Source organism: Podarcis raffonei, chromosome 9, assembly GCF_027172205.1.
Source record: "Podarcis raffonei isolate rPodRaf1 chromosome 9, rPodRaf1.pri, whole genome shotgun sequence".
Lineage (NCBI taxonomy): Eukaryota > Metazoa > Chordata > Lepidosauria > Squamata > Lacertidae > Podarcis > Podarcis raffonei.
In genome coordinates this window covers 68800678-68813253 of record NC_070610.1, presented here as the reverse complement: position 1 = coordinate 68813253, position 12576 = coordinate 68800678, and the positions used below count along the sequence as shown (strand labels likewise).

The 12576-nt window shown below is 44.6% G+C and overlaps 1 protein-coding gene across 1 annotated transcript in view; it reads right to left on the bottom strand.

The window, feature by feature from the left end:
- Positions 1–12576, bottom strand: part of ANTXR2 (ANTXR cell adhesion molecule 2) — a 156687-nt gene that overhangs the window by 138260 nt on the left and 5851 nt on the right. The window contains exons 2-3 of the mRNA XM_053404324.1: positions 8036–8107; positions 3810–3881 (exon numbers count right to left, since the gene is read on the bottom strand). Of these exons, the coding sequence (XP_053260299.1) occupies positions 3810–3881; positions 8036–8107 (144 nt within the window). The remainder of the gene's footprint in view (positions 1–3809; positions 3882–8035; positions 8108–12576) is intronic.

The window sequence follows — 12576 nt, the reverse complement described above, 5'->3', positions numbered from 1 at the left end:
TTCACATTGATAATCAAGCTTGTATAACCTTAAGTAAAACAGAGGGTTTCAAATCGCGTTCCAAACATATCTCTGTAAAATACCAAAATGTGCGTTGCTGTGTACAAGACAATGTAATCACCTGTACTTATGTATCAAGTGAAGAAAATGTAGCAGATGTGTTAACTAAACCATTGGCAAAGGTAAAGAACAAACGAATGTGCAAGGGTTTAGGTTTGCTGGAAAAATAATCTCCTACATAGGTGTATTTGATGTTAATTGTCCAGCAGAATCTGTGAGGGGGTGTTGAGTTTCTGTTAATTGGTTCTCATGGGAAACTTACAGATTCTGGCTTCACACAATTAACTCAAGGCAGTGTCAATTTACTCTTGGCAGAAAGCCAAGGTCAGCTGGACCTAGAAACTACTTACTCTGATTGGTTAACGACCAGCACTCAACTCTGTTATCTAGGGATTGCTAGCACAGTGTGATGTGGGGTGTGTTAGGAGTAGGAGTGCTGTGTGTGGTTAAGAGAGAGAGAGAGAAAGAAAGGATTTATTTTGCTTTGTTTTGTATGCAGAAACTCTGCTGGTTTTATTTTTCCTTTTAATAAATCCTGTAAATAGTTATTCTGAGTCTAGCTGACTAGTCATTTCCACCTCAACTAGCTTCTTCGCTGTGCAGGAAAACTCTGCTACGTTTGGGCTAAAGCCATTAGAGCTATGCCTGACACTTCAAAGTTCCATGATTAACCTGAAGTAATATTTCTGGGTTAGCGGAGTCTGTAACCTGAAGCGTATGTAACCTGAAGCGTATGTAACCTGAGGTACCACTGTATCAGTCTCTCATGTTGAAAACCAGGTATCGCCCAGCCCTAGCATAAAGTGGACCCCCAAATCCAAATTTTGTAAGCAGAAATACATTTCTCATGAAAAGGCAATGCTGGAAAAATACCTGATAGCAGGCGTTCAGAACTGCATCTTTTTCTGCCCAGTTCAATTGAATCTGATGCACATTTAATTTGTGCAATTTTAACCTTGCATGGTTGAAAGCCAGACGGTTGAAATTGTGCAAGTTAAATGCATGCAAGGTTTTCCTGGTGCAAAAAGAGCTTTCAAGCTCTCTGTCTTGCTTACCAGGCAAGGCTTGCTCAACCCACCAGCTCCAAGATGCTATGGGATGCTCATGCGGAGATGGATCCAAGGGTTTGAGTATATGGGTTTTCAGGTATATGCAGAACCCTTGGAACCGAACACCCACATTTGCAAATGCCGATTTTTTGAGGCACCATTGATCCCTTCCCCGCTCCTCACCCATAAAAGCCTTAAGCCAAAATCTAAAAGGTAAGACTGGGGAAAATTGCACAAAGCAATTTATATCCGTACTGGCAGTCCTGGTTTCAGCGGAAGACATGCTGTGCACTATAGATGGCAGCTGAGCAAGTTACGTAAAAGTTAATGCAATCTGTTTAATCCAAAATATTTTACACTTGGTGTCTATTGAAAACAACTTGAAAATGATTATGTACGAATGCAGATTACAAAGCAGACACTTTGTGCTTGCCAGAAATGAGTGGCAGCATGTCCACAGGCCCCGCAGCGCTTCTGCTGCCAAGAAACAAACGACAAATCAAGTTCCAGTCTTTCTGAAACAGATTTTGCAACGCAAAAAATAGCTCTTGTACAATCAGTTCAGTTTTATTTATCCAGCATACAACCAAGAGCTCCCAGCAATCTGACACCTCCAGACCTATTTCAGCTCTGGGGCCCAATGAACATATATATATTGTTTTTAAAAGAAAATCTAAGAAAGAATAAGATTCTGCAAGCAAGAGGGGGGGAGCAGGTTGCCATCTGTCCACTAATATTCTGGAACAGAACGTAAGAATAGCCTGCTGGATCAGAGCAAAGGTCCATCTAGTCCAGCATTCTAGCCTCACAGTGGCCAACAGATGCCGCTGAGTAGCCCACAAGTAGGCTATGATCCCAGTTGCAGTCTTACCACCTGCAGTTCCCAGAAACTGATAACCAGAGGCACACTTTCCCCCGACTCTGGATTTTCTTCCAGAAATATATATATATAAAGAACCACATTCTGAATTCCATCTCAGTCCCTGGGACCAACTGCCCTTCACCCCAAACATATTTCAACAACAAAAGCTGAGATTTACACAATTGTATAGGGGATGCTTTGCTGAAACAAAGGCGAAACAAAAACAAAAAGACCAACGACGCCAGTTCCTAAGAGATGGACACCTTGCAATAACAGACCCGTTCTGTGAGACTCGTCTTAGAATTCAAGACAAAAGGAGGAAAGGACAATCACGTTGACGGCAACTTGGAGGCTGCTCTGCATGTGATGAATGGTTACAAATAGAACGTCTCCTCTCAATGCAACATATGTGCATGAATCTCACACCTCTGCCTTTCAGAGAAGGCACATTTATATCCCCAACAGTTACCCTGCCTACCCCTCCTAACAATTGCTTCAACAAGTCTTTCAAACTTGCAACCGAGAACAAGGAGGAAGATGGCTTAGTCCCAATTAATCTACCGCCATCTCCAGCTAACGCAGATTTAGACTGCACTTTAGAGAGTCTGCAGTGCTCACATACCTTGTCCTGGAAATCCTTCCAACATAGCTGAGTTGGATACAGCATGGCACAGATAATGTCAAGGTTGCAGGTTCAATCCCCGTAAGGGACAGCTGTATATTCCTGCATTGCAGGAGGTTGGGTTAGATCAGTTTCCCCAACTTAGGTCTCCTCCAGCTGTTTTTGGACTACAACTCCCATCATCCCTAGCTAGCAGGACCAGGAGTCAGGGATGATGGGAAGTGTAGTCCAAAAACAGCGGGAAACCCAAGTTTGGAAAAGCCCGGACTAGATGTTCCTCAGGGTCCCTTCCGATTCTATGATTCTAACACTGCAAGGTAGGAAGCATCACCTGCAGTAGAATGAAGTGGCAGAGTAATCCTTGAAGGCTGCATTAAGAGCAGCGGGGTGCAATGGTTAGAGTGCTGGATAGGGATATGGAGAGATCCAGGTTCAAATCTCCATTCAGCCACCAAGCTCAATAGTTGACCTTGGGCCAGTGCTGCCTCTCAGCCTAGCCTACCTGTTGTGAGGATAAAATGGGATGGGATGAACCATCTACACCACCCTGAGCTTGGAGGAAAAGGGATGTATAAATGTAATAACAGGAAATAAATAATCCTGCATTCTGAAAGCAACCGCCCATCATGGCTGCTTGTGATTCCTGCATTGCAGGCAGTTGGTCTATACAGTGGTACCTCGGGTTACATACGGTTCAGGTTACATACGCTTCAGGTTACATACGCTTCAGGTTACAGACTCCGCTAACCCAGAAATAGTGCTTCAGGTTAAGAACTTTGCTTCAGGATGAGAACAGAAATCGTGCTCCGGCGGCACGGCAGCAGCAGGAGGCCCCATTAGCTAAAGTAGTGCTTCAGGTTAAGAACAGTTTCAGGTTAAGAACAGACCTCCGGAACGAATTAAGTACTTAACCCAAGGTACCACTGTATGAGTCTCTTCCAACTCTAAACTTCTATGGGTCTTTGAAAGGTGTCCTTATTACTTATAACAAGGAGCCACTATTGGCACTGAATCGGGCCTAAAGCGAATTCCTCACCAACGGTAAAACTGTACTATTAAAGAAACACTTCAGGTGATTAAAAAGGAACCACCATTTTATTACCGGTGGGGAAATTGCCTTAGGCCTAATTCAGGGCCAACTTAATTCAGTGTCACTTAAAATAGTATTTACTAGCATAAAAAACTCAGGGGGAAAGCAATGTTGCAATTTGCTTACCTGTCTTGTGTTAATGGTAGAATGACCGTTGCTTGCATGGAAAACACGATGAAGGAGACCCTCATCTGGTTGCTTTTAAAAACAAAGAAAAACATCCATCTCAGAGACATAAATCAAACAGCTGCGCCCACGTGCGTTTCAATGGGATCTGTGTCAAGACAGGACTCTGAGGATCTCTCCATCTTAACCTTTATGACAGAATCCGAGTAAACACAAAGCCCACACAGGAAATAGCTAACATCTAATATCTCCCTCCTTGCTCAGCAGTTCTGTATTTCAGCTGACCTACAGCATAATCGTAAGAGCTGTGCCGGATCAGACCAAAAGCTCATCTGTACCAGTGCCCTGTTCTCAAGGCAGCCAGGCAGATGCTTTTCAGAAGCCCAAAAGCAGGATCTGAATGTAACAGGGTTTTCTCCACCGATGGGTCCCAGCAGCTGCTGTCCGGAGTGGCACTGCCTCTGAGGTGCTGCCAAAGGGCCAACCTTATCTTATACATATCTGTAGTTTATAAGAATGGTTTTTCTGTTAAAATGAGAATTTAATACACACTTTCATATGGAATTGGATCCTGCTAGTGGTTGAACTGTGTTCTGGGATGCCCTACTGTGTTTAGAACGCCTGGACAATATAACCAGCTGCGGTGGAAGTGAAAGCTTCTGAATTTCTTCTCCTGACTTCAGAGGGGAAGGGAGAAAGTGAGCCCAAGGCTCCCTGCAGCTTGTCCCTGCTCACGCATATTGCACCAAACCATGGTTTAGTGTGACATCTGAACACAGTCACTCTGGCCCCTATAAAGACTCCCAGGTCAGGATTGCTCTTTGGTCTGAACAACTAGGAGATGCTGCACCTTGTTGGCTATAAGAAGCCATCTAACTTTGCCCCCTTCTGCCTTCTCTTACCTCACCCTAAGCTCAAAATGACTGGAACCATCACTCAATAGAGCTCTTTCCCTGCAAATGCTGGGGGCAGAACTGGGACCTTCTTCGTGCAAATGATGTTCTCTATTGCAGCTCAGCCTCAGCCCCTCTCCTAGTTTCTATTGAATTTGTCTCCATACATAAACAGGTAGTTATATGAACTGGTGTTAGAAGTGTCTATAACTGTGGCAGCCAAGGTGGTTCTCTGCAAACGTTTTGGACTACAACTCTCATCCTTGATCTGTAAGAATAATAGTGAAGGACTGGTTTTGTTTTCGTTTTTCAAATTTAAGGCATCGTCTTAAGTAGCTCCTTCAGTGGGTTTGGCTTATCAAAAATGATACGCAATTTCATTACCAAATACTTTTCTTTCTTCCGCATTTTTAAATTCCACTATGCAGAAGTTCTGTCATGATAGGAAGCATAGGAATACTTTAAAAAAATAAACATTCTCGCTGCAATTGTGAGGCTCTTAAAAAGATAGAAAACGTGTGTTGTGCTGCTACTGCAGACCTACATCTCTCAAGCCCAGCAAAATGGGAAACAGATGTACAACTCATACCGGAATGATCTAATTCTTATAATGAAACCTGCTCCGCGTTTTCACCATATGCTGTGCTGAGCAGCATTTATCAACCATTAAGTAGTCCCATTTCTCTTTTAAAGGGGGGGAGGGGAGGGAAGAAATCTTATTAAGCTGTTAAGAACTGTTCATCAAAGGATTCAGCCAAATCACTTTTATTTTAGCCAATTCAGCAACAAACAAACAAAGTGGAAGGGTGAGGCCACTTGGCTGGAATAAAGGATGACCAAAAGGCTTTGGAATGGCCAATCAGATCATTTTTGGAAAAGATAAACATCTCTTTTGCCAGTAACTGAAAGCCTGAGCCACATGGCTTCTTTGGAACAACCAATTAGATCCTTTTTATTAACTTACCGTGTGTGTGTGTGTTTCAACTGCATTCCGTTCCTTGTTCTACAGAAAACTCATTTTTTGACTTTAGGAAGATAGATGCTAGCAATATGCAATTAGGGCCTGCCTAGTTCACATGACTTTTCGCCAGCTGGTCAAGCTGACAATCGCCTTCTGTATCGCATTTTCCATAGGAAACAATTAACTGCAACAAGGTCTGAGCAGCTACTTCCCACGCTCCCAGTGCCTAACCAGGATTGGAAATAGTCTATATTTTGTTCTTAATATCATCCTCTGATTTCTGGGCAGCACAAAGTATTAGGAAGAGCAGAATTAGCAGAACAGGCAGATTTTGCATTCATTTGCTTAGATTGCACAATTGATCCTGCTTCTGCTAGCCATGGAGAAAAACAAGGTGCTACAAAGATTGACAGAAGCACCAGCTTCTAATAGTTCAACAGACACCTCCTGCATATTCTCAAAGCCATATCCCCAGGCGCAAAGCCCAGAAGAGGAACAGCCAAAACGGTAACCTTGTGATGTCGCAGGACTCAAACTTCCAACAGCCCCAAGACAGCATGGTCACTGGTCAGGGATGATGGGAACTGTAATCCAAAAATATCTGGCAGGCACCATGTTAGATACCCTGTTTTGCGAAAGCAAAAGAAGAAAAGCTGCAAAATTCTGTGTCGGACACTAAATTCTCTCCTCGTGCAATGCGACTGGAGGTGCGTGCAATATATGCAGCTTTGCCTTCAGTGCACAATGCTGGAAACTGCAACCATGGAATAAAAGGTTCAAAACCATGTATTGGGGTTGAATCCTGACAAGACAGAAGTACTGTTTTTGGGGGACAGGGGCGGGTGGGGGTGGGGAACTCCCTGATCCTGAATGGGATAAATGTGCCCCTGAAGGACCAGGTGTGCAGCCTGGGAGTCATTTTGGACTCACAGCTGTCCATGGAGGTGCAGGTTAATTCTGTGTCCAGGGCAGCTGTCTACCAGCTCCATCTGGTACACAGGCTGAGACCCTACCTGCCCGCGGACTGTCTCGCCAGAGTGGTGCATGCTCTAGTTATCTCCCTCTTGGACTACTGCAACGCGCTCTACGTGGGACTACCTTTGAAGGTGACCCAGAAACTGCAATAAATCCATAATGCAGCAGCTAGACTGGTGACTGGGAGTGGCTGCCGGGACCACATAACACCGGTCCTGAGAGATCTGCATTGGCTCCCAGTACGTTTCCGAGCACAATTCGAAGTGTTGGTGCTGACCTTTAAAGCCCTAAACGGCCTCAGTCCTGTATACCTGAAGGAGCGTCTCCACCCCCATCGTTCAGCCCGGACACTGAGATCCAGTGCCGAGGGCCTTCTGGCGGATCCCTCATTGCGAGAAGTGAGGTTACAGGGATCCAGACAGAGGGCCTTCTCGGTCGTGACGCCCACCCTGTGGAACGCCCTCCCTTCAGAAGTGAAGGAAATAAGCAGCTATCTTATCTTTAAAAGACATCTGAAGGCAGCCCTGTTTAGGGAAGTTTTTAATATCTAATGTTGTATTGTTTTTAACACTCGATTGGAAGCTGCCCAGAGTGGCTGGGGAAACTCAGCCAGATGGGCGGGGTATAAATAAATTATTATTATTACTACTATTATTATTACTACTACTTTGACTCCAGTGTCCACATTGTCTCAATATCATTAACACATACTTTGTTACTTTGATCTGTGTGGGAGAGGAGTTTCCCCCTTAACTGGGGGTTCTCGAAGAAGCTATTCTGCGGGGAGCAGGAAATCTCTGAAGACTCTGCTGGGGCTCTGAATCCTCTGCTGATACACCCCAAAGGTTGAGGTGTGATGAACTTCCACAAGTCAACAACAGGCCACCCCGTTTCTCATGCCACCCTGCTCACTGACCCTGTTCCATTCCATGCTTGAGTGTGTTTCCTTGGCTGGAATACATCCTTGAACTGTGATAATTCCTCTTACTTGCATGAATTGAAAGACGTGCTTGTAGAAATTTCTGCTTTAACATAGCCTACCATACATTAACAAGACTTTTTACTTCCCAACACTGGAAGATTGCCCACAAGGGAATGTGCGCTTCAGGCTTAAAAAGATTCTGCACCCGAGTTTTATGTGATTCAAAAACCATACGAAACAAAAACAAGTAGGAATTTCAGAACTCTTTACGATGTATTTTTATCAGCACTGCACTGCATTCCGAATACATTGAGAGAATGTGATGTTGTCATAAGGCGCCTTATGTGAACGAAAAGCATGTCTGTGCCTAATTCTTTTGAGAATGGTTTCCAACCGAAGATTACACATCAAAGCATTTGTTTTGCAATCTTTCGTGTCAAAACTAAACCTAGAAACCATAAGGAGAGCAGCCCACCTCACAAATCTGTCCGTCAGCAGCCTCACAAAGTTAACAATTTCTGACCAGTGGTTCTTGACGCTGTGTGACCTGTAAAGAAGAAAGAAAATGAACAGGAAATCATGAAGGGGGTCAAAGCAAATAACCTACCTGGCTTTAAATATTTGCATGAAATCTAGGGATGGGCAAATCTGTCATTTTTTGATTCTCTCCATTTCTCATTTTTCCTCTCTTGACTTCAGTTTTCCACATTTCCATACCAGTTCGCAATTTGTTAACAACAACAAAAGTCCTCATGAAAATCCATCAGCATTTTAGTCCGAATTTCTCTGACTACACAAATTTCTGCAAGTAGCTTTCCCAAATATAATGCATTTTTCTACGCTCTTTCGTGAATATATGCACTTATATGCACACGCTGCATTAGTATGTGTGATTTTTGTACACATTAGTTGGCTGGAGAACTGCATTGCAAAATTTGGAGAGGTGCAAATTGGGAAGGATGATTGTATAAAGGTTTGCATGTTGTTTTGGACAGTGCAAATTAGGGAGATCCGCCTTACATAGTAGCCATTGATAGTCTTATCTTCCATAAACTTGTCCAATCCTCTTTTAAGGCCATCCTAGTAGGTGGCTACAACTGTCTACGGCAGGAGTGAGTTCCACAGATTAATGACGTGTTACACGAAAAAGTGGACACGGGTGGTGCTGTGGGTTAAACCACAGAGCCTAGGACTTGCCAATCAGAAGGTCGGCGGTTCGAATCCCCATGATGGGGTGAGCTCCCATTGCTTGGTCCCTGCTCCTGCCAACCTAGCAGTTCGAAAGCACATCAAAGTGCAAGTAGATAAATAGGTACCACTCCGGCGGGAAGGTAAATGGTGTTTCTGTGCGCTGCTCTGGTTTGCCAGAAGCGGCTTAGTCATGCTGGCCCCATGACCCGGAAGCTGTACGCCGGCTCCCTCGGCCAATAAAGCGAGATGAGCGCCACAACCCCAGAGTCAGCCACAACTGGACCTAATGGTCAGGGGTCCCTTTACCCTTTACACGAAAAAGTACTTTCTAACATTCAGCTTCAGTAGATGCCCAAAAGTTCCAGTGTTATGAGGGAGGGAGAACAACTTTTCTCTATCTACTTTCTCCATGCTATGCATAATTTTGAAAACTTCTAGCCTACATTAATGTATGCTTCCTATATTTCTGATTTACATATCCTAAGGGGATATATTTTTGACACTTGCATAGCTTTCTGACACAGGGATATAGTATTTCCTATTATTATTGTTGCGGATAATAATAATGATTAGATTTCTTAACCTCCCCTTCACCATGCAGTTCTAAGGCATGTTACCACAATTTTAAAAATACAATACAGTGGTACCTTGGGTTATAGACGCTTCAGGTTACAGATGCTTCAGGTTACAGACTCCGCTAACCCAGAAATAGTACCTCAGGTTAAGAACTTTGCTTCAGGATGAGAACAGAAATCGCGCAGCGGCGGTGCGAGGCCCCATTAGCTAAAGTGGTACCTCAGTTTAGGAACAGTTTCAGGTTAAGAACAGACCTCCAGAACGAATTAAGTTCTTAACCCGAGGTACCACTGTATTGAAATCAGTCAAAACAAATTACAGTCAAGAGAGCAGGGTGGGTCCTAAAATATATGCCTCAGGTGTCAATAGCCAGGGTAAAAAAGTTGTATCTCTCAGCATGTAATGAAAACTACATAATGGAGGTGTCAAATACATCTCTGTGAGGAGGAGGAGGAGGAGGAGGAGGAAGAAGAAGAAGAAGAGTTTGGATTTGATATCCCACTTTATCACTACCCAAAGGAGTCTCAAAGCGGCTAACATTCTCCTTTCCCTTCCTCCCCCACAACAAACACTCTGTGAGGTGAGTGGGGCTGAGAGACTTCAGAGAAGTGTGACTGGCCCAAGGTCACCCAGCAGCTGCATGTGGAGGAGCGGAGACGCGAACCCGGTTCCCCAGATTACGAGACTACCGCTCTTAACCACTGCACCACGCTGGCTCCCAGGGGACTTCCACAGCAGATATATTCCCGTTTCAGGAAAATGCAGTGCCTGAAGTAGACCGTTCCTTTCTTTAGAATAGCCTCCCAGCTCAGAGCACTAGCGCTTTTCTTTCGAGAGCATCTCAAGAAATTGCCCCATTTGTGTGACACAGTCACAAGTCATGGTACATCCCCTCCAGCAACTTCCTCATTTGACCTGTGGGAACAGAACCCACTCTCCAAGGGAATACCACAAAGCCCTTCTTCCTCTGTTTATTTACCACGTACCACCAAACACCAAGGTCAAAAGAACTGCCATGACCAACAACCTCAAAAGCGTCTTTCTGCTTCAACAACCAAGGATGGGCTAACCTCGCATCCCATTCTCCACAAACCGATTATGGTACCACACAGATGCCAGCAGCAACGTCTACATATCCCACAACTTCCTTCTCTCACATAAGCGTACAAAAATGTGCATCAATTTTACTTCAGCCTTTGGCACCACAAAAACCCGCCACGCACAAAGGCAGAGGCTTTTGAACTATTTACTGAGGGTTCATCGGGCGTTTCTCTGGGGTCCCTCAATGAGAACATCATTAATGGTGTTCCTCCAACGAACAGGCTTCCTAAAAACTACCAATAGTTGTATGCAATGTACAGCGGTAGGAGTCGGCTGTGTTTCTCCTACGGTGCATGTTCAACTCACGCACAGCCACAATGGAGCTCAGGAGGCCTGCCCAGCACTTGTGTAAACAGATTGCACACCAGAACATGCCCCTTCTACAACACACATCACTTGGACAGCAGAAACACCAGTGTGGAAAGCACTGTACCACCCAAAACTCTTTTGTCTTCCAAAACTGACACAACTAACAGTCCATTCATGAGAACACAGGTTATTATACAGTGGTACCTTGGTTTAGGATGTGGGTGGTGCTGTGGGTTAAACCACAGAGCCTAGGGCTTGCTGATCAGAAGGTCGGCGGTTCGAATCCCCACGACGGGGTGAGCTCCCATTGCTCGGTCCCTGTTCCTGCCCACCTAGCAGTTCAAAAGCAAGTAGATAAATAGGTACCACTCCAGCGGGAAGGTAAACAGTGTTTCTGTGTGCTGCTCTGGTTTGCCAGAAGCGGCTTAGTCATGCTGGCCACATGACCCGGAAGCTATATGCCGGCTCCCTCGGCCAATAAAGCGAGATGAGTGCCGCAACCCCAGAGTCGGTCACGACTGGACCTAATGGTCAGAGGTCCCTTTACCTTTACCTTGGTTTAAGAACAGCTTAATTTATGAACAACTTGGATTAAGAACACTGCAAACCTGGAAGTAGGTGTTTTGGTTTGTGAACTTTGCCTTGGAAGCAGAACATGTTCCGCTTCCTCTTGAGTGTGTTCCATTTGTAAATTGAGTCCCCCGTTGCTATGGGAAAGCACGCCTTGGTTTAAGAACGCTTTGGTTTAAGGTTTTGGATTTCCAGAATGGATTAAGTTTGTAAACCGAAGTACAACTGTACAGAGTTAAACCACTGGTCCATGCAGCTCAGTACAGTACTGTCAACACTGACTGTCAGCTACTCTCCAGAATTTCAAGCAGGGGTCTCTCCCAACCCTCCTTGGAGATGCTGGGAATTGAACCCGGGACTGGGCCTTCTGCATGCAAAACAGATTGAGCTACAGCCCTTCAAGTCTGGCACTCAGTGGTCATATTCAGGCTGCAACTCTGAACAGAGAGAACCAGCCCCACTGTACACAGGGGAGGGCTGTGTGGAGAGAGTCTCTTCCTTTAAATTCCTAGGAGTTTATCTCAGTGAAGACCTTACTTGGAAAATCAATACAACCCAGGTGGTTAAGAAAGCCCAACAGAGACTCCATCTCCTCAGAGTATTGCGAAAGAACAATGTCAATCAACATTTGATGATCTCCTTCTATCGGTCCACAATAGAAAGTGTCCTTTTATACTGCATCACGGTGTGGTACGCTGGCTTGAAATCAACCGATAGGAAGTGCATACAGAGGGTGGTGAATACAGCACAAGATATTGTGGGCTGTCCCGTGAATCCGCTGGATGACATCACGAAAGATGAGAGAGTGAGGAAAATTCTCAGGGATGATTCACACCCTGGCCGGCACTCTCAGGCAGAAGATATAGAAGCATGATTAGTTGCACCAACAGGGTAAAGAACAGCTTCTATCCGTGGGCTGTTAGGCTGCTGAATGAAAAGATAACAACAGGGCAACTGACTTTCGGGTTTGGTGGGTGTGCGTCAGTAAACGAGGGGAATTAAGACTAAGAGAGCTGAGTGGGGGGTGCTCGTGTAATCTCACTGCATACAAGTTGTACAAGTGACAATAAAGTATTTCAATTTCAATTTATTGTTTGTTGTGCTGGTAGCTGCATTTTACAGCATTTATATACTGCTTTCCAAGCGGACCTCACAAAGTGGTTTATGTAACATTATTACAACAACAGCAACAAAGGTTACAATACAATGGGTAGGATGATTTGTTTGTTTAGTGCTTGCTGCTGCTTCTCCACTCAGAGCAAGTAGATG